This window comes from Quercus robur, chromosome 3, assembly GCF_932294415.1.
Source record: "Quercus robur chromosome 3, dhQueRobu3.1, whole genome shotgun sequence".
In the NCBI taxonomy this organism is placed as follows: domain Eukaryota; kingdom Viridiplantae; phylum Streptophyta; class Magnoliopsida; order Fagales; family Fagaceae; genus Quercus; species Quercus robur.
Window position 1 is genome coordinate 45514639 of NC_065536.1, and position 20850 is coordinate 45535488.

At 37.3% G+C, this 20850-nt stretch overlaps 1 protein-coding gene, 1 non-coding gene and 1 pseudogene across 2 annotated transcripts; 1 reads left to right on the top strand and 2 right to left on the bottom strand.

The window, feature by feature from the left end:
- Positions 1–9980: 9980 nt before the first annotated feature.
- LOC126719649 (uncharacterized) lies at positions 9981–15190 on the bottom strand (annotated as a pseudogene).
- LOC126720080 (small nucleolar RNA R71) lies at positions 14877–14985 on the top strand. Its single transcript, XR_007653246.1, has one exon. It is a non-coding gene; the product is annotated as a small nucleolar RNA R71 (small nucleolar RNA).
- A 4042-nt stretch (positions 15191–19232) lies between the features above and the next one.
- On the bottom strand, positions 19233–19658 carry LOC126719651 (uncharacterized). Its single transcript, XM_050422182.1, has one exon. It carries the CDS (start codon positions 19656–19658, stop codon positions 19233–19235), a length of 426 nt encoding a protein of 141 aa, XP_050278139.1.
- Between the last annotated feature and the right edge of the window lie 1192 nt (positions 19659–20850).

Here is a 20850-nt window from a genome sequence, read left to right on the forward strand (position 1 = left end):
AGGAATGTCAGCTAGGGACTTTTGAAGAGGGAACCTCAAAAAGAGAAAATAGTGAGAAAATAAGAAAGGGACCAATCACCAATGTTTCTGACACAACATTGGTTCTGGTACTCAGGGCAGTAAATGGAGGGAATCAGTGGTACACTAAAAACCCTAAGAGAGCACTATAAAAAGAGGGGGAGCCAACAGTAAAAATCATTTAGCAATAGTGAATTAGAGAGAAAAGATCCTTTAGAAAATTCCTTCAAAGTTCAAAAGGAGAGGAAAGAGGGAAAACACCGCTCGGGATCCTAAGACAGACACTAGAGAATACACTTGGATTCAAACCTCAATAGTCTTGGAAGCCTAAAAGAGCTATCTAAGTGTATGATTTTTGAACTTATTTAGACCTTGTGATATATCCTAGTGTAATAAGAGCATAATGTATTGAAAAACTTAAAAAAATAATGAAGTATTTCTTATTGTCCTGAGGATCCCTAACGTTTTACTTCATTTTCCCTCTACTTATATCATTATTTACAATTCCTTATTGTGCAATATGTATATAGTTTCTACATTTTAGTATGTGTGTATTGTAGGATCCACGTTTTGTGCACAACTTGGTTTGAAATCAACCCAACTTAGTTGCGGTGAACCAAGCCCAATCCATTAAACTTAAGCACAAGGCCCAAGATCCTTGTTTCTACTTGGGCCTGTGTGTTGTAAATAATAATAATAATACTAATACTAATAATAATAATAATAAAATTTAAAATTTAAAAAAAAAAAAAAAAAAAAAAAAAAAAAAAAAAACCCACAAAAGGTTTCAATGCTATATTAGTCATTTTAGAGATTTTCAACGATATTTTATTTATTTATAGGTTTTAAGAGTATTTTGATCATTTTGAAAACTTTTTGGGATATATCTCTTGAGGTTGAAAATGACTGAAAATATTTTACACCTTTAAAAAGCTTTTAAAAAAATTAGCCTCAAAGATGTGTTTTTCTTAATGAACAAAAAATAATTTTGATTTAACCAAGATTTTGAGCCACCGTATGCACCCAAAAAATGAGAAAAAAAAATTTTCTAGAAAAAGTTTTACACTGAGTCAAATAGGGTCTTAGGTGACACATTACACCTTATAGAAATCTCAATGATTGGTGGTGAGTCCATACACTTTACACACCACCCCCTACACCTTTGTACACACACAGAAGGTCCTGATCCCACAAGCACAAGTAGTGCAAGCAAATCAAGGTATACACTCTCACACACAAAGAAAGAAAGGTTAAAACCTTCCAAAAAGTATGAGAAAGACCCCCTAGTCACCATTCCCCACTAGTAGGTCGGTCTAACATTTGACACCTTCAAAACTCCCCTCATTCCGGCATTAGCTTCAGCCACTAAACCCACAACATTCATTCACCGCCAAGACCCATGACACCCTCATCTCATCAACACTTTAAATCAACTCTAAGGTCACCACATAAACCCATACTATGCACCTCAAGGACATCCTCAACTCCCAATTGAGCACTCTCTACCATTTAACTAAGTCACCCCCTTCACCTCTCTTAGCAATGGCACTTTGAGCTTTAAAAGGCAACAGATTGGTCGATAGTGAATGGTTTCAATGAGTTATTCTCGGCAAGGTTCAACTTCAACATCACTCTATTCTTCAAGTATAGGTTGGTCCTACTCCTAGAGGCACAATCCATTGAAGGGGGGCGGGGAAGAGGGGCAAAGAAAAAAAAAGTACAAATAAAAAGGAAAGAAATTAAACAAAAATTGAAAGGCAAATTGGCACCGACTCAGATGACAAAAGGCCTTCTCATCAAGTAAAACTATCGATATTATTTATTAATTGGCTATATTACAAGAGAAATGCTAACGGATGCCCTTAGGACAATAGTTAATAATCCATTTAAAGAAAGTTTTTATGGAAAAAAAAATTAATATTTTGACAACTTTTTCCATTTTCCATAAAAGTGGTGTTAAAACTTTCATAAATTGGATTGTTAACCATTGCCCTAAGGATACTTGTTAACATGACCCATATTACAAACAATTTAGTTATGTAACTTTAATTTTGTTCAATTTAGTGTTCTAACTTTTGAGATTATTCAATTCATTAATAAACAGATCTAACCAAAACCTTAGATCTAAGGTTTTGTGAGAGACCGCGCCCCTGGCCAATCTATTTTCTTGTTAGGCCAAATCCACGTGAATAGGTGGAGTCATGTTAGTGCCTCTTAAAATGGTGGTTCAACTAATTATATTTTTTCCTCTAGATCGAGGATTCCAATGGAGTCGTAACTTATTTATTTAAAGGAAAAATAAGAAAACTGTTGAGATCTAACAAATCATAACACCAAGGCCCAAAAATAGCACAATGGGCGAACCCCATAAAAAGTAATATTAAAAGGGTTGAGCTCACCACAAGGGAAAAGGATGGTAAGCCCAAAAGATTTGAAGCCCAAAACCCATGAAGGGACAGGCCTTAGGGCCCATGAAACAAAGGGAGGAAAGAAAAAAGTCTAGCTTATCCAGAATCAGAAATGAAGGGAGTCTAGTGAAAGAACTGGGTCAAGATACCTAGAGGCTTGGGATCCTCAAGACGTGCAGCACAGCTAAAGTAGGATTAAGATAGCTCAAAAGGGGTGCCACGAAACAAGAAACGAAGAACAGATATGTCCTTCTCAAGCACCCAATGATGCAAAAAAGAACCAGAAGGTTTGGAGAGTAACAATTCATAAACAAAATGCTAGTACCTCGAGGAACCCAGGAAAAAGAACCATAAGGGGAAGTAGCTAGGAAAACCTTCACCCTGGCAGAGATGGATTTGGCTCACTTGGGAAAAATAACAAAAAGGAAGGACAGCCAAAAACTGAGTTTGAAAAGGTAAGGTTTAGAAGCCTTGAAAGAGGAGAGATTGAAGGTCAGCCCTCTAAGGACACCCCAGAATGGAAAGTTAGCAAGAGGCTTTTAGGGAAACAGCACCAAAAGAAGAAAACTATGAGAAATAAGGAAAGAACTAGTCATCAGAGTGGCTGGCACAATAGGGGCTCCGGTACCCAGGGAGCCAAAGAGGAGAAACAGTGGTACCCCGGAGCCCTAGAATGACACTATAAAAGGGGAAGCAACCAACATTGAAGGGGCATTCAATAATAATAAATCACAATAGAATCATTGAGAAAACTCTGTCAATAACTCAAAGAAAATAGGGAAATATCATCCGATATCCCAAAAACAGCCACTATAGAACATACTTGGATTCAAAGGGATTCAAACTTTGCAAGTCTTAGAGGCTTAAATAGCCATCTAAGTCTGTAATTTTTGAGCTTATTTGGACCTTGTAACACATCTTAGTGAGCACATTGTAATCCACAATTAAGAAAAATAATGAAATATTTCATACTGATTTGAGGATCCTTAACAGTTATTTCGTGTGTTTCTTTATTACATTGTTTTCCTTTGCTGTTTTTCTTGCTATTCAATACATATATTATTGCTTGCTAATATGTACGTATTGTAGGATTCTTGATCTGTGCACTACTTGGTTTGTAAACAACTCATTTAACTGCGGTGAACCAAGCCCAATCCCTTCAAACTACAACAAGAGGGCCCAGGGTCCTCGCTTCAGCTTGGGCTTGGACACTGTCCAAAAAGGGACCCTCACAAAAACCATATATAAAAGAAAATACTTCATTTCATTGATTTGAATAAGAGAATGAACATCAATGTAAATAGGGTATTAGTTGGCCTTGGTCCAAGATACAATCTAAGAAAATGTTAAATTGTTTTGGTTCTTAGTTATAGTTTAGATTTGAAAAATTACATGGATAAGTACTTGTTTAGAACCCCTAATCTAAACTCAGAGACTAAGTTACAAGGCAAGAAGGTGTTATTAAATTTTTAAGTTACAAGGTGGATAGGTACTGGTCTAATACCCTTGATCTAAATTCAGAGGCTAAGACTAAGACACAATCCCAAATTTTTTTTTTTTTTTTTAAATTAAAAAGTGAAAACTATGTCACTTAATGAAAATCTTCTAACAAATATCAATGGAAGACTGAATTAAAAAAAAAAATGAAAAATTAGAGAACTAAACTGAACAAAGGTAAAAGAGGGAGCCCAGGAGCACCTGTCCTAGAAGAAGAAGAAGAAGGGGGGGGGGGGTACCCATGACCTAAGAAACCTCTTGGAGAGAAAAAGGTAAAAGAGGGAGCTCGGCTCCTCAAGATCCTAGGAATGTGTAGTAGTACAAGAACCCAGAGGAAGGTTAATTTATTGCTTATGAAGGTGTGCGAGGCCTGAATGCATCATGCAGGAGGGTCCCGGACCACTAGATTGTATGGTGGCTCAAGAAGAAGTCCCAGAGGAACTAGTTAAGGAAGCACAAATTCAACCTGAGGAAGAATTAAGAGAAATAAACTTGGGAGCTGAGCTGGGATCCCAGAAGCCTGTTTTCATTAGTAGTTAGTTGACAACATAAGAAAAGGAGCAATTAGCGGCCTTACTTAAGAAATACATAGATGTGTTCGCATGGACCTATGATGAGATGCCTAGTCTAGATCCAGAACTGGTGGTCCATTCTCTTAACGTAGACCCAAGAGTCAAGCCAGTAGTCCAGCCAACTAGGGTCTTTCACACTAATGTAGAAGCTTAGATAACTCAAGAAGTCAAGAAGCTGCTAGCAGCTGGTTTTGTCAAGCCCATCCAGCACCCTAAGTGGCTTTCCAACATAATGCCCATGATGAAAAAGAATGGCCAAATCTGTTGCTGTGTGGACTTTCACAATCTGAACAAGGCATGTCCAAAGGGTGAGTTCCCTCTGCCTAACATTGACCTCCTTGTGGATTCAGCTGCAAAAAGTTCTATGTTTTCATTTATGGATGGGTATAGTGGATACAACCAAATCCACATGGCTGCCAAAGATGAGAGAAGACAGCATTCAGGACTCCAATTGGGAATTTCTATTACACTGTGATGCCTTTTGGCCTCAAAAATGCAGGGGCCACGTACCAGTGAACCATGACAGCTATCTTCCATGACATGATGCATAAGGAGATGGAAGACTATGTGGACGATATTGTGATGAAATCAAAAACTAGAGCAGGACACCTTCAGATACTTGAACAAATTTTTGAAAGGTGCAGGAAGTACAAACTATGCATGAACACCATACGGGGTGTTTGCTGGAAAGTTTCTTGGGTTCTTAGTACATCACAAAGGCATAAGTGTGGATCCAGCAAAAGTTGTAACCATTGCAACAATGAAAAGGCCTACAACGGTAAGGGAGCTCAAAAGCTTCTTAGGGAGGGTCTTCTACATTAGGAGGTTTGTGCCAGGATTGGCTTCAGTCACAAGTGGTTTATCCAAACTGTTGAAAAAGGGGGGTTGAGTTCACTTAGGGAACTGAGCAACAAGAAGCCTTTCAAAGGATCCAGCAGATCATAAATCATCTTCCCACCCTCCAAGCACTTACTGGGCAACCCCTGTTGCTATATTTAGCATCAAAATCCCAGGCAATAGAAGCCCTACTAGCACAGGAAGACTATGATGGAAATGAGTAACCTAATTACTACATAAGCAAGACACTTAAGGATGCTGAGACCAGGTACCCCAAGATAGAAAAAGCCTGCCTAGTGGTCATCTACGCATCCCAATGACTGAAACAATATTTCTCAACTCACCAAATCCTTTTGGTGACTAAGTCACATCCCATAAAAGCACTCCTACATCAGCCCCTCCTAACGGTAAGGATAACACAGTGGCTAGTCCTTCTCTCTCAATATGACATAGGCCTCAGGACCCCTAAGGCTGTCAAAAGCCAAGTCATAGCAGATTTGCTAGCCTAGTTCCTAGGAAAGGAAGAGTGCTCACTAAGCAAAGAGATCCCGGGGGAGGTGACAGTGGCAGAGATCCCAGGAAAAAAGTGGACAATGAGATTTGATGGGTCAGCAACAACAACTTCAAATGGATTAGGAGTTGTACTAAGCTGCGAAGATGGAGACACCATGCCCTTATCTTTCAAGCTTGGGTTCTCCTGTTCGAATAATGCAGCTGAGTATGAGGCATACTTGACTGAGTTGATCATAGCACTCAGCATAGGAGTAAAACACATGAGTGTTTTAGGAGATTCCAATCTCATGGTCTCCCAGGTAAAAGGTAACCTTGCACTAAGAGAGTAGAGTTTGGCAGCCTACAGAACTTGGGCGCAAAGACTGAAGCAGAAATTCCAGACCTTTAGTGTGGAGTACACCTAAAAGAGTGAGAACAGGTTCGCGAATGCACTAGCTACCCTGGGATTTCAAGAACCATTCAAAGGAAGAGACACTCTGGTAAGAGTAAGTAAGTAGGAACATTCCATCATAAGGATCCTCAAAAGGATGTTCCCTGAAGAACCAGAGCGGCAAGATTGGAGGAGTGGGGTCAAAGAAAAAATGAAAGAGGCAGGATATGGAGGAAGTATCAAGGAGCTGAGAGACTACACTCTGATAGAAGAGAGCTATACAGGAGGCTGCCTAGAGGGATCCTATCTAAGTGTATCAATGGGAAAGAAGGAAAGCTGAGACTAGAAGAGCTACATAGCCAGGCCTATGTAGTTGCAGAAAAAATCAGCCTATACAAAAGCTTGTTGTGAAATTTTACAATACTCGCAAGTGTACGAACCATACCGAAGTATAGTTGGACAAGAACGAGGTCGAACCCACAGAGACTTGTATGAATGTAGGAAAATTAATTAAACCTTAACCAAATTAATCCTAATCTAGTTTAAATAAAAATTGGTTGGTTACAATAAAATAAACTAAGCAATTAATAAAATTAAGCAAATAGTTAAACTAAGAAAAATATATAAAGCAATAAAAAGATGTAAACAATCAAGAGAAAGGAATTAAGGTTTTGGAATCCGCCTTGTAAGTCATATCAGCATATATTTATGATCATTAATTTTTCCCAACTCACTACATGATAATCTAGAAATCAATCTTGTTATCATGGAAAATATCATCATTTAAACCCTTATTTTAAAAATCAAAAGCATGTTCTTCTTCGCTTCTTAAGTATAAAATCAAATCATAAATTGTATCCGTAGTCAAACAAATCACAAGATATATCCGATTTTATAATCAAGAATTAATAAACCAAGCATTCAATTAATTAAGACAAATCCTAAATCATGAGAAAAACATGATTGAACTCATATCTAGAATCTCATCTTAGTCAATTGATATGAAGCAAGAACAATTTAAATCATTAAAGAACAACTATTGTGAGAAAAATCAAATCACATAAATATTACTAATAATCTTAACAAGGTTTCATCCTCAACCCTAATTATAAATTTAGCTACTCATAGTAATTGAAAGAAAACATAAAAAATAAAATACTAATCATTAAACTAAACAAATAGAATAGAGAAAGAAATAGTCACAGTGCTAGAGAAAAGCCATAGACAAAAAGAACACGTTCTGCTCCTATGCACCAGTCCTAGCCGCAGCCTCTACATGTTCAGTCCTCTTATTTTTCTGTTTTGCTCTTATTTATACCACACAAAGACCGACCTATACCACTTAAAAGAGAGAAGCCGCCTGACACATTCCTAGTACAAGTCGGACAATGACTTTATTTATTATTAGTTGTAGGCCACACATCTAGGACATTAGAATTGGGCTTCACTTCACATTCTCTAACTTTCAATCTTTCTTTTCTTTTATTCTTTACTTCACATCACGCCTGGATTGGGCCTTCTTTCATTCTTCTCTTTTCTTTTATTCTTTATTTCACTGGATCTCTTCAAAGTTTGGCTTGACTTTGGGCCCATCTTGTAGCATTTAACTTCCACGTGAATTGCTTCTTCAATGATTTTTCTATTTCTTCTCTTTCATTAATTCCCTTTATCATGTAAAACCTTTATCACCTATAAAACAAGGATTCTTTATAATCAGTCACGAGATAGCTTAAAATTATGGCCAAAAATGCAAATATGAGAGTATTTTATTATATAAATTTCATGCACATCAAATACCCCCAAACCAACATTTTGCTAGTCCTCGAGCAAAACAGATAAAGAGTAAAACAAAACAAAGAAAAAGGAAATCCTAACTAATCCACTTTCGCTGGAATTTTTGATTGCATTTAGCGTATGCAACAAGCCTTTAAACCCCTAGCTTACACTAGCGGACGAGTTGTAGTCTCGTGAGGGTTTGCAGGGAATTTACCCACAAAATTCTGAGAATGAATACTAAAAAAAAATAAATAAATAAATAAATAAACAAAACAAAGAAAATCAAAATTTTTTTTTTTCAATTGCCTTTTGCAAAGCGGATTAGTTCAAGTTCAAAAACACTATAAATGCTAAAGAAATTTCTCATGCCATCAAAACTCAATGTGAGTGAAAAGTGGTAGCCAACCCAAACATACTCTTAGTTTTTTAGAATAAACTTGACTCGAATCTCTATTTGAAAGTATGTTTCAACTCAAATCTTTCCGGTGTTATCATTCAACAATTGAAATCACTCTGAAATGGGGTGTAACACTCTCAACAATATATGTGAGCGGAATAATGTAAGCAAAATCAAATACCTCACATATAAATCCCATGAAAAACGCTTAATCAAGAAAGAACAAGTAGTCTCATGAAAGGATGCCAAAAAGAATTTATACCACACCTTTTTCTTCTCAGTCATATCAATATCTGAACTACACAATCTTCAAGATCAAATAAGGACTTTATTGGGACGTAATGTAAGGTAAAAGTAAAGGGAATGAAATAAAAATGGGTGAAGGTAAATATAAGAAGTGTTTCAAGATTTGTCGGAATGTCAACTCTTTTTGGAATTTTCATTCAGCATTTTTTTTTTTCAACTCTTCTTCTTCAAAGTAGTACTTCTTCCTTACATTTCACTTCTCAAAATTTGATGAGAACCTTTTTTATTTTCTTCTTTTTGACACTTTTCCCTTCTTCTTTTTTCTTCTCTTTTCAATTCTTTTTCTTTTTTTTTTTTCTTTGAATTTTTCTTTCTTTCTTTGAATTCTCTTACAAACCACCACATTGAAACAAATTGATCAAATTCAATCTTGAAACACTATGGATAAGGGATTTAAGAAAGAAAGGCTAATTAAAAGGCTCAACGGGGTGACTAGCGATAATGTATCAAAAAAAAGAAAAATACATATATGGCTCAAAGTAGACAAAAATGGCCTAATCTCATCTCTCAAAGACTAGTATAGTTCATTCAACATCAATGACTTCAAAAGATTAAAGTGTGGCATAAAATCATATTTTTTTTTTTCTTGGCCAAAAGAAAAAACAATGAGACTACAACAAGGGAAATATGTTATGCACTTCCAAATGAATTTTAAGATTAGAAACAATAAATAACCCTCCAAAAATAATGATTGGCTCAAAACTCACAGGGGTTACAGTCTCCACATTATTATCATCAAGATTTTCTAATCATTTTTATCCTTCAACAACAAATTGTGTCTGAGTGGCTACGTGCATGTGCAATGAATTGAGCATGAAAGCAATGAAATTCTTTAAGCAAGAGTAGTATAATGAACTCAAAACATAAACCTCAAGCTAGGCAAATTTTTTTTTTTTTTTTAACACAACTAAACAAAACAAAAAGATAGAAATATATATGCATCCCCCCCAAACCTAAACCAAACATTGTCCTCAATGTTAAAAATGATACTCTCAAATATATGTCTTGAATGAAAAGAGAGCAAAATATGAATATGCAACATGAGAAACTCAAGTAGGAAAAGTAAGGTAAGGAGAAGGAGGAGACGTACCTTAATCAAGCTGATTGTTATAAATTTTAATTTCTGTCACATATCAGCTAGAACAAAAGAAAATAAAACTAAACAAGAAAATAAACACAAAGTCTAATCTAGAAGCAGAAAATAAAAAAAATAAAAATAAAAAATAAAAGAGAAAAAGAAAAGAAGAAAGGAAAAAAAAATGCAAACCTGATAAACACAACTGGGATCAATCTTGATAAACAGGATCATCCAAGAGGACTTCTTCAACTTCTGGAGGCTCAAGTTCTAAAAATGGTTTCAAACGTTGGCCATTAACTTTAAACAGATCACCATTTTTAGGATTCTCAATCTCAATAGCACCATGGGGATAAACAGTGCGAACTATGAATGGACCAGTCCATCGAGATCGTAACTTACCTGGGAAGAGATGCAAACGAGAATTATAAAGAAGAACTTCTGACCAGGTTCAAATGATTTTCTCAAGATGTTTTTATCATGAACCCTTTTCATTCGATCCTTATATGATTTGGCATAATTGTATGCATCATTGCGAATTTCCTCCAACTCATTGATTTGGAGTTTCCTTTCAGCACCTGCTTTGTCAAGATCAAAATTCAACCGCTTAATAGCCCAATAAGCTCTATGCTCTAACTCAACAGGGAGGTGACAAGCCTTACCATACACAATTCGATAGGGAGACATTCCAATGGGAGTCTTAAATGCTGTACGGTATGCCCACAATGCATCATTGAGTCTTAAAAACCAATCTTTCCAAGTAGGGTTAACCGTTTTCTCCAATATTCTCTTGATTTCCCTATTAGATATCTCTACTTGACCACTTGTCTGTGGGTGATAAGGTGTTGAAACCTTATGAGTGATGCCATATTTCTTCATTAGTTGCTCAAAAACTCTATTGCAAAAGTGCTTTCCTCCATCACTAATAATGGCACGTGGTGTACCAAACCGTGCAAACACATTCTCTCTCAAAAACTTGACTACAACCTTGTGATCATTAGTTCTACATGCAATGGCCTCAACCCACTTAGAAACATAATCAACAGCAACAAGGATGTATAAGTTACCAACAGAATTAGGAAAAGGACCCATGAAATCAATACCCCAAACATCAAATACCTCAACAATCAAAATAGGGTTCAATGGCATCATATTTCTTTTTACAATACCCCCCAACTTTTGGCATCTCTCACAGGCTGAACAATATGCATGGGAATCACGAAAAATGGAAGGCCAATAAAATCCACATTGCAAAATCTTGGCAGCAGTCTTTCTGGAACTAAAGTGGCCTCCACAAGCATGATCATGACAGAAAGATATAACATTTTGTTGGTCACTCTCAGATATGCATCTTCTAATTATTTGATCAGAACAGTACTTAAACAAGTATGGATCATCCCAAAAGAAATACTTAACCTCAGCCAGAAATTTAGACCTATCTTGTTTAGTCCAATGCGAAGGCATTTGATTAGTGACAAGATAGTTTGCAATATCAGCATACCAAGGTCTCTGGGATACATGCAACAACTGCTCATCAGGGAAAGATTCAAGAATAGGTAAACTATCATCAGTGTGCTCAACGATTAATCTAGACAAATGGTCAGCTACTACATTTTCGGTTCCCTTCTTGTCTCGAATCTCAAGATCAAATTCTTGTAACAATAAAATCCATCGGATAAGCCGAGCTTTAGCATTTTTTTTGGAGAAAAGATACTTCAGTGCAGCATGATCCGAATAAATTAAGACCTTAGACCCCAACAAATAGGACCGGAATTTATCCAAGGCAAAAACAATTGCTAACAACTCTTTTTCTGTTGTAGAGTAATTCATTTGAGCATCATTTAGAGTCTTACTAGCATAATAAATCACATGGGGAACCTTTCCAACCCTTTGTCCTAAAACAGCACCAATTGCATAATCAGAGGCATCACACATAATCTCAAAAGGCACTTTCCAATCAGGTGGTTGAATGATAGGTGCAGAAGTCAACTCAGTTTTTAGTCTCTTAAATGCATGGAGACACTCATCATCAAACACAAATGGAGCATCTTTGGCAAGTAAGTTGCATAATGGCCTTGAGATTTTACTAAAATCCTTGATGAACCTTCGATAGAATCCTGCATGACCCAAAAATGACCTAATTTCCTTAACAGATTGAGGAGGTGGAAGATTAGAAATCAAATCTATTTTGGCCTTATCAACCTCAATACCACTTTCTGATATGACATGCCCAAGAACAATTCCCTTTCTCACCATAAAATGACATTTCTCCCAATTAAGAACAAGATTCTTCTCCTTACACCGCACTAACACTAAGGATAGGTGATGCAAACATTCTTCAAAAGTGGATCCAAATACTAAAAAGTCATCCATAAATACCTCCAAAAATCGTCCCACCATATCAGAAAAAATACAAATCATGCACCTCTAAAATGTACCAGGAGCATTACATAAACCAAATGGCATGCGACGGTAGGCAAATGTCCCAAAGGGGCATGTGAAGATAGTCTTTTCTTGATCTTCTGGTGCAATGGGAATTTGATTATATCCAGAATATCCATCAAGAAAACAATAACAAGCATGACCAGCTAACCTTTCCAACATTTGGTCTATAAAAGGAAGAGGAAAATGATCTTTTCTTGTCATGGCATTTAACTTACGGTAATCAATGCATACTCTCCATCCTGTTTGCACACGAGTTGGGACTAATTGATCATCCTCATTCTTAACAACTGTTATGCCAGATTTCTTTGGTACCACTTGAACTGGACTCACCCAATTACTATCAGAAACTGGGTAAATAATACCCACATCCAAAAGCTTCAAAACTTCAGCTCTCACTACCTCTTGCATAATAGGGTTTAGACGTCTCTGCGGTTCACATGAAGTTTTAGCATTCTCTTCCAAGTGAATTCTATGCATAACCACAGATGGACTAATACCCTTGATATCAGCAATTGACCAACCTATAGCTTCCTTATGCTCTTGAAGTACACTTATCAATTGGTGTTCCCTAAGGTCATCCAAATCTGAAGCTATAATGACAGGTAAGATCTCAGAAGAACCTAAAAAGGCATACTTAAGTGTGTCAGGTAATGGTTTCAACTCCAACTTTGGTGGTTCCACAGCAGATGGGGATGGGGATGGGGATGAAGAAAGTGGAAGAGGGATCACTTTTGGTTGCCAACTATCAGTACTTAAGAGAGGAACAGAATCTAACAATGCATTGACCTCTTCAATTGAGTGTTCAACATCAAAATTGCAACCAAAAAGATTTAAGCAAGCCTCTAGAGGATCCTCATAACTCGATTGTAGCAAAGTATCATGGACTAGACTCTCAATCATGTCAACCTCACAAATATCCTCATTGTCTAGCACTTGTTTACTTATATGGAAGATATTAAGCTCAACAGTCATATTTCCAAATGAAATCTTCATTACACCACTCCGACAATTGATTAAAGCATTGGATGTGGCTAAGAAAGGGTGACCTAAAATGACATGGATTTGTGTATTGGCATTTAGAGTAGGTTCAGTGTCTAACACAACAAAATCAACAGGAAAATAGAATGCGTCCACCTTAATCAACACATCCTCAATAATACCTCTAGGGATTTTCACAGACCTATCAGCTAATTGAAGTGTCATGGTTGTTGGTTTTAAATCCCCCAAACCTAGCTGTAAGTATACTGAATATGGCAATAGGTTCACACTTGCCCCCAAATCTAGCAAAGCTCTCTCAATGAGATGATCCCCAATCCTGCATGAAATTGTAGGAGATCCAGGGTCCTTACATTTCACTGGATATTTATTCTGAATGATTGAACTGACTTGCTCGGTCAAAAATGCCTTTTTAGGGACATTTGTCTTTCTCTTCATTGTCACAAGATCTTTTAGAAATTTGGCATAAGCAGGAACTTGCTGAATTGCATCAAGAAATGGAATGTTTATTTGCACCTGCTTAAAAACCTCTAAAATGTCTCCAAATTGTGCACTTTTCTGAGGACTGATTAACCTTTGAGGAAATGAAGCTTTAGGAACAAACCTCTTATCAAGGGGGGAATTAAGATCCTGAATTGGAGTGGCGGGTGGGTTGTCCTTCTTTTCTCTATGATCATCATGTGAACTATGAGTTCCTTTTTCCTTTAACACAATATTTTCATCATCCTCCACTTCTGGCATTTTCACTTGATTATCAACTTGCTTACCAGACCTAAGGGTAGTAATAGACTGAACATGTTCTTGTCCATGAGTAGAACTAGAAGAACCATTGATGGCATACTGTCCTTTTGGGTTAGGTATAGGTTGACTAGGAAACTTTCCTTTTTCCCTTTCTCCAACTTGGGCTGCTAACTGGCCAACTTGATTTTTCAACTTTGAAATAGCTTGAGTATTCAAATGGGTGGAACTTTTCATCTCTTGAATGGCTTGGCTAGTTAACTGCATGAAAGTTTTGAGAGACTCCTCCAAAGATGGTTGTTGTCTTGGTGGTGCTACAAACTGAGGTGTTGATTAAGGAATGGGAGGATATGCTTGAGTAGGTGGACAAAATTGACTTTGTTGATGCACTTGTTGTCCACCTACATTTGTGGGAGGCTGACTTTGCCTCCATGAGAAATTAGGATGGTTCCTCCAATTTGGATTGTATGTCTCTGAAAATGGACTAGCAAATGGTTTTCCATAATTATTCAGTGCATTTGCTTGCTCAGCATAAAAATTAGGGTACCCAGCTGCAGAAGGACACATTTGTGTTGTATGCATAGGACTAGCCCAAATAGAGCATGTTTCACTTTGAACTTGATTGACAGAATTCATCCCTCTACCTAAAGCTAAAGCTTCAACCTTACGAGTGAGATTGTCCAACCTAGCTTTTATGTCTAAATCTTCATTGACTTCATACAATCCTCCTTTCTTAATTGCAGTGGCACATCTCTCTTTACGATTGGAAAAATCCCATTGTTGTGAACTTTCAGAAAAATTCTCAAGAAATTTGTATGCCTCATCATCTACAAGACTCAAAAATCCACCACCATTCATGGACTCAATCATGTTACGATTTGTCTGAGTCAAACCATTATAAAAATATTGTACTAGTCTCCATGTTTCAAAACCATGATGGGGACACTTTAAGATCAAGTCCTTAAATCTCTCCCAACTCTCATAAACTTTCTCTTGTTCATCCTGATAAAAATCTGCAATTTCTCTCCTCAAAGCATTGGTCTTGGCCATTGGGAAAAATTTAGAGAGGAATTTTGTGACAAACAGTTCCCATGAAGTGATAGATCCAAGTGACAAAGAATTAAGCCATGCTTTTGCCTTATCCTTCAAGGAAAAAGGGAATAAACGCAAGCGAACAGAGTCATCAATGAAATTCTGAAACTTACAAGTAGCACAAATCTCAAGAAAATCCTTCACATGCATATAAGGATCTTCTCTATCCAATCCATGAAAAGTAGGAAGAAGGTGGATTATCTATGGCTTCAACTCAAAATGTGTAGCAGTGGTTGCAGGCAATACTATGCAAGATGGAGGGTTGGTGGTTATGGGTGAGAACAACTCCCTAAGAGTTTTTGAATCATCTCCAGTTTCTCCCATTGTGGATGAATAATCAAAACTAACAAGACGATTTTCTTTATCACGTATCCAAGTTCTCATACACCAAGCACAAAGAAAAGAAAAAAAAAATTTGTTTTTGTTTGTTTGTTTTATATATATATATATATATATATATTAAAAAAAAAATTAACTACAACTAGTAGAAGGAAAATTTAAATTAAGAACTAAGTTATTTTCCTAACCAAGTCCCCGGCAACGGCGCCAAAAACTTGTTGTGAAATTTTAAAATACTCGCAAGTGTACGAACCATACCGAAGTATAGTTGGACAAGAACGAGGTCGAATCCACAGAGACTTGTATGAATGTAGGAAAATTAATTAAACCTTAACCAAATTAATCCTAATCTAGTTTAAATAAAAATTGGTTGGTTACAATAAAATAAACTAAGCAATTAATAAAATTAAGCAAATAGTTAAACTAAGAAAAATATATAAAGCAATAAAAAGATGTAAACAATCAAGAGAAAGGAATTAAGGTTTTGGAATCCGCCTTGTAAGTCATATCAGCATATATTTATGATCATTAATTTTTCCCAACTCACTACATGATAATCTAGAAATCAATCTTGTTATCATGGAAAATATCATCATTTAAACCCTTATTTTAAAAATCAAAATCATGTTCTTCTTCGCTTCTTAAGTATAAAATCAAATCATAAATTGTATCCGTAGTCAAACAAATCACAAGATATATCCGATTTTATAATCAAGAATTAATAAACCAAGCATTCAATTAATTAAAACAAGTCCTAAAGCATGAGAAAAACATGATTGAACTCATATCTAGAATCTCATCTTAGTCAATTGATATGAAGCAAGAACAATTTAAATCATTAAAGAACAATTATTGTGAGAAAAATCAAATCACATAAATATTACTAATAATCTTAACAAGGTTTCATCCTCAACCCTAATTATAAATTTAGCTACTCATAGTAATTGAAAGAAAACCTAAAAATAAAATACTAATCATTAAACTAAACAAATAGAATAGAGAAAGAAATAGTCACAGTGCTAGAGAAAAGCCATAGACAAAAAGAACACGTTCTGCTCCTACGCACCAATCCTAGCCGCAGCCTCTACATGTTCAGTCCTCTTATTTTTCTGTTTTGCTCTTTTTTTTTTTTCTTTTTTTTTGATTGGATGCTCTTATTTATACCACACAAAGACCGACCTATACCACTTAAAAGAGAGAAGCCGCCTGACACATTCCTAGTACAAGTCGGACAATGACTTTATTTATTATTAGTTGTAGGCCACACATCTAGGACATTAGAATTGGGCTTCACTTCACATTCTCTAACTTTCAATCTTTCTTTTCTTTTATTCTTTACTTCACATCACGCCTGGATTGGGCCTTCTTTCATTCTTCTCTTTTCTTTTATTCTTTACTTCACCGGATCTCTTCAAAGTTTGGCTTGACTTTGGGCCCATCTTGTAGCATTTAACTTCCACGTGAATTGCTTCTTCAATGATTTTTCTATTTCTTCTCTTTCATTAATTCCCTTTATCATGTAAAACATTTATCACCTATAAAACAAGGATTCTTTATAATCAGTCACGAGATAGCTTAAAAGTATGGCCAAAAATGCAAATATAAGAGTATTTTATTATATAAATTTCATGCACATCAGAGCGCATAAGGTACTACTGGCCAAATATGAACAAAGAAGTAGCAACCATACAGGAGAAGTGCCAAAAATGTCAACTTTCAATGGACAAGGAAGAAAGCTATGTTGTATTTGTTACAAAAGATTGGAGAACTCCATTCATGGAGTACTTGGCTCAAGGGGTCCTACCAATTGACAGGATATTAGCCCACCACCTAAAGAAAGTTGTAGTTAGGTACTTCTTACAGAACAGGATCCTATTCAAAAAGGGGTACAGTGGGGATCCCTTAAGATGCCGAGGGCCAAAGGAAGCCAGAAAAGTAATCAGGGAAGTCCATTCCGATGACTGTGGAAGTCACCCAGGGAAAAGAAGACTCTACAAGCAGTTGCCACTATTGGGGTACTATTGACCAACAATGAAAAAGGACTCCGAGGAACTGGTCAAAACATGGCATGCCTATCAAGTGCTTAGAGATGCAATTCATACTCACCCAAATGTGCTGCAGGATATGACAACACCATGGCCTTTCCACACTTGGGAGCTTGATCTCATAGGGCCTATAAACCCTCCTTCCAATGGTTACATATGGATCCTAGCAGCCACCGAGTACTTTACAAAATGGGTAGAAGCTATCCCTTTGAAAAAGGCCACTGGAGTAGCCGTGGCAAACTTCATTCGAGAGCACATCATTACAAGGTTCAGGATCCCCAGGAGACTAATCAGTGACAATCAGACCCCGTTCATAAACAAAGACATGAAGAACCTGACTAAGGCGTATTACATCAAGCATGGAAGGTCTACACTATACTATCCACAAGGAAATGGCTAGGCTGAAGCCACTAATAGGGTGATGCTAAAGATCCTTAAAATGATGAAACATGAGTATGGGGGAAAATGGAGTGACCATTTGACAGATGTACTCTAAGCATATAGGAGCTCTGTAAAGACAGCCACAGGGTTCTCACCATTCTCCTTAGTTTATGGGACAGAAGCCATTAGTCTCGTGGAATTAGTTGTCCCTATACCGAGAGTAGTGCTTGAAGAAAACTAGGAGGACACTGAGGACACAAACAATGAAAGGAGACTGGCAGATCTAGAAAGATTAGAGGAAGAAAGAAAAGTGGCAAGAAGGAGAAGTCTGAGGTACCAGCAGAGGATGGCTAAGGCATATGCACAAACAATACACCCAAGGGCTTTCACAGAGGGGTAGCTACTGTTGAGAACAGCAAAACATGTAAGAAGAAAAGATGGGACAGTCCTAACAAATCCCATAAATGGGAAGTAGCTAAAACAGTACTACGCATGAAAAGGGAGAGATCTCAGTACATCGAGACCCTTTTTGCCAACTCTCCAACCTGCTAAGTGTTTAATCATTCTTTGCTTTTGTTATGAATTTTGTTTAAGTAATTTTGTTCAGGAACCCATGGTAAAAGGACATTCTGTGATCCTTATTATCTTTGATAACCTTTTTGTGTTCCTTAGATGGTAATTGTGCTTTGATTCAATGAAATCTCTTTTATTTCCTTTAAGCTACAGCTAAATTAAATATTGCAAAGTCCAAATATGGGCAGATTTGAGGGAGGGTACTTGGGCCAATGCAAAAAAAAAAAAAACTTTGACACATGACCTAGGACTCACACCACAATTAGTTCAAAATACATGGCCTAGGACCACGAGCAAAAGTAAGTGCCTGGGATACCTAGCCCAGTATTTGACAAAAGGGTACCTGCCTAGTTCATGATCTAAGACTTAGGAAAAAAAAAAAAAAAAGTGCCCAATGTACCCAGTTCAGTACATGCGCAGCAAAGCAACCACCAGGGTACCTGATCTAGGACCTACAGTAAAACTTGTAGGGACCATGGCCCAGGACTCAATGCAAAAAAAAAAAAAAAAGATCCACATGCTATTGAAAGTTAGAAGCAGTCTTGAAAAAAAAAACACACAAATACAGATCCATGTCACAGAAAATGAGGAAGAAAAGCCAGAAATAGTGTTCAACAGAAAAAGATAAAGCTTATGCAACCCAAAATGTTTGAAAAAAAAATACACATCTGAACTAGATAAAAAAAGAGCTAAGGAATAAGCCCGGCCAGTAAAGAAATGTTTGGAGAAATAGCAGGAACAGCTGAAGAAGAGAGAATTTTCTGCCTTTTAACCTTCAAGTCCTGCAAGATCTTGTGGGCATGAGCTAAAGCCTCCTCAACAGCAACAATTTCAACATCAAGACTCCTGGAGGCCTACCTCTGGAATAGCATATGAGCCAGTGAACGCAAATGCTCCAACAAGAAGGACAGATTGAACTTTACTTCTATAAGATCCTGCACCACTCCCCTCCATTCCAAAAGTCTGTCCTCAGATAAGGAGTCAAGAGAAGAGTTCCTTAAAGAAATCAACACAGCACATAGCAGCTCCATCAGGATGTTGCCTAAAAATACACCTCCCCTGAACCCACTGGTAAAATCTCCATGGACCTTGAACAACCCTTCCAGCAATGACAGACCCTCCACAAGCAGAGAGAAGTGCAAGAAGTTACCATAGGGAGGCCCAAAGCAATATAAATGGCTTGCAGGGAGGCTATTGAACTCCAAAATGTCAAAGCGGGCTAGGAAAGCAGGGAGCCCTGAGCCAGGATCTGAAATAGTCACCTCTGGAGCCTCCCACATTGTTGTATCTCCACTCGTAAGGATTAGTGAGCTTTCAATCCTCTAGATGGTTTGGGGGTCCTTGCCTGAGATTCAACAACTTGAGCAGACCCCATAGCTACCTCAGGAACTACGAACTCAGGTTCTCTAACACCTATGTCAACACCTACAAAAGCAAACATAGTTCAAAAAGGAGGAAAGAACCAAGGAAGAAAGGTAAAGTTAAAAAAAAAAAAAAAAAACTAATATCAGCTTCCTGTGGTGGAGCTTCCTCCTCTTGCTTCTCTGATTTCTTGGAAGACTTTGTGAAATAACACACAGGACGTTGAAGAAAGGGTGAGAAAACCTTGGCAAAATAGCTAAAGGAAGGTAAGGATACTGGGGGCTTCGCCATAGAAGGAAAAGGCAAGGGAAGAGCATAAAAAGGGGGAAAGAAGAGGAAGCACAATAAAGGTGAACAACACGCACCTTCAGAACCCTCTGATTCCAAAGAAGAGGCAGCCTTAGGGGCAGATTGAACACTGGTTTGACCTAAAAGAGAAAGAGAAAATGAGAACTCTCAAAAAAAAAAGGCAATAGATAAAAGAGAGATAAGATTAAGCATTTTTATAAGGGGTGAATAAGGCTCACCTGCTTGTATGGATGGAGACGCGCCCCCCAAGGGTTCTTTGCTTAACACAAGTTCAGTCACAAGTTCAAGTGGCACAATTTTGATGGGACTGAAAGTCTGCTCAGGCTAAGGATCTTGGGCAACAGGGGGCTGGGAAGCTTCAAGATCCTGAGTAACTAGGGGGACAGAAGGCAGAATGGGTTGGACACCTTGCATTGGCTGCCCAACTTCCTCAGTCATACCACCACTAGCAGGCTCCTCTCCCACACCTGGGAAAACAACAGAGGGGGCAGCAGCCATTTCTTCCTCCAAATTCCCACCAATCGTGGGAGGAGGTACCTCCACCTGCAAAAGGAAAAGAATGCATAAATACACAGCACCAGAAAATGGTGAAAACAAACAAAAAGAGGCATGAATAGAAGAAGGCTATACCACATCATCACCAAATGATTGACTCCTACCTATCTTGGGATCTGACTTGCGTTTGCACTGCAAGGAAGAAATAATCACTCATTAGTTAAAAGAGAAAAGGAAAGACACTGCAACAACAATAATAAGCTACTGCAAAATAAAAAAGAGAAGAAGGAAAGAGGCCTTACCCTT

What these genes read in the sequence shown, in the direction of transcription:
- LOC126719651 (XM_050422182.1), bottom strand. Translation starts at nt 19,658, where the DNA reads ATGTGGGAGGCTCCAGAGGTGACTATTTCAGATCCTGGCTCAGGGCTC.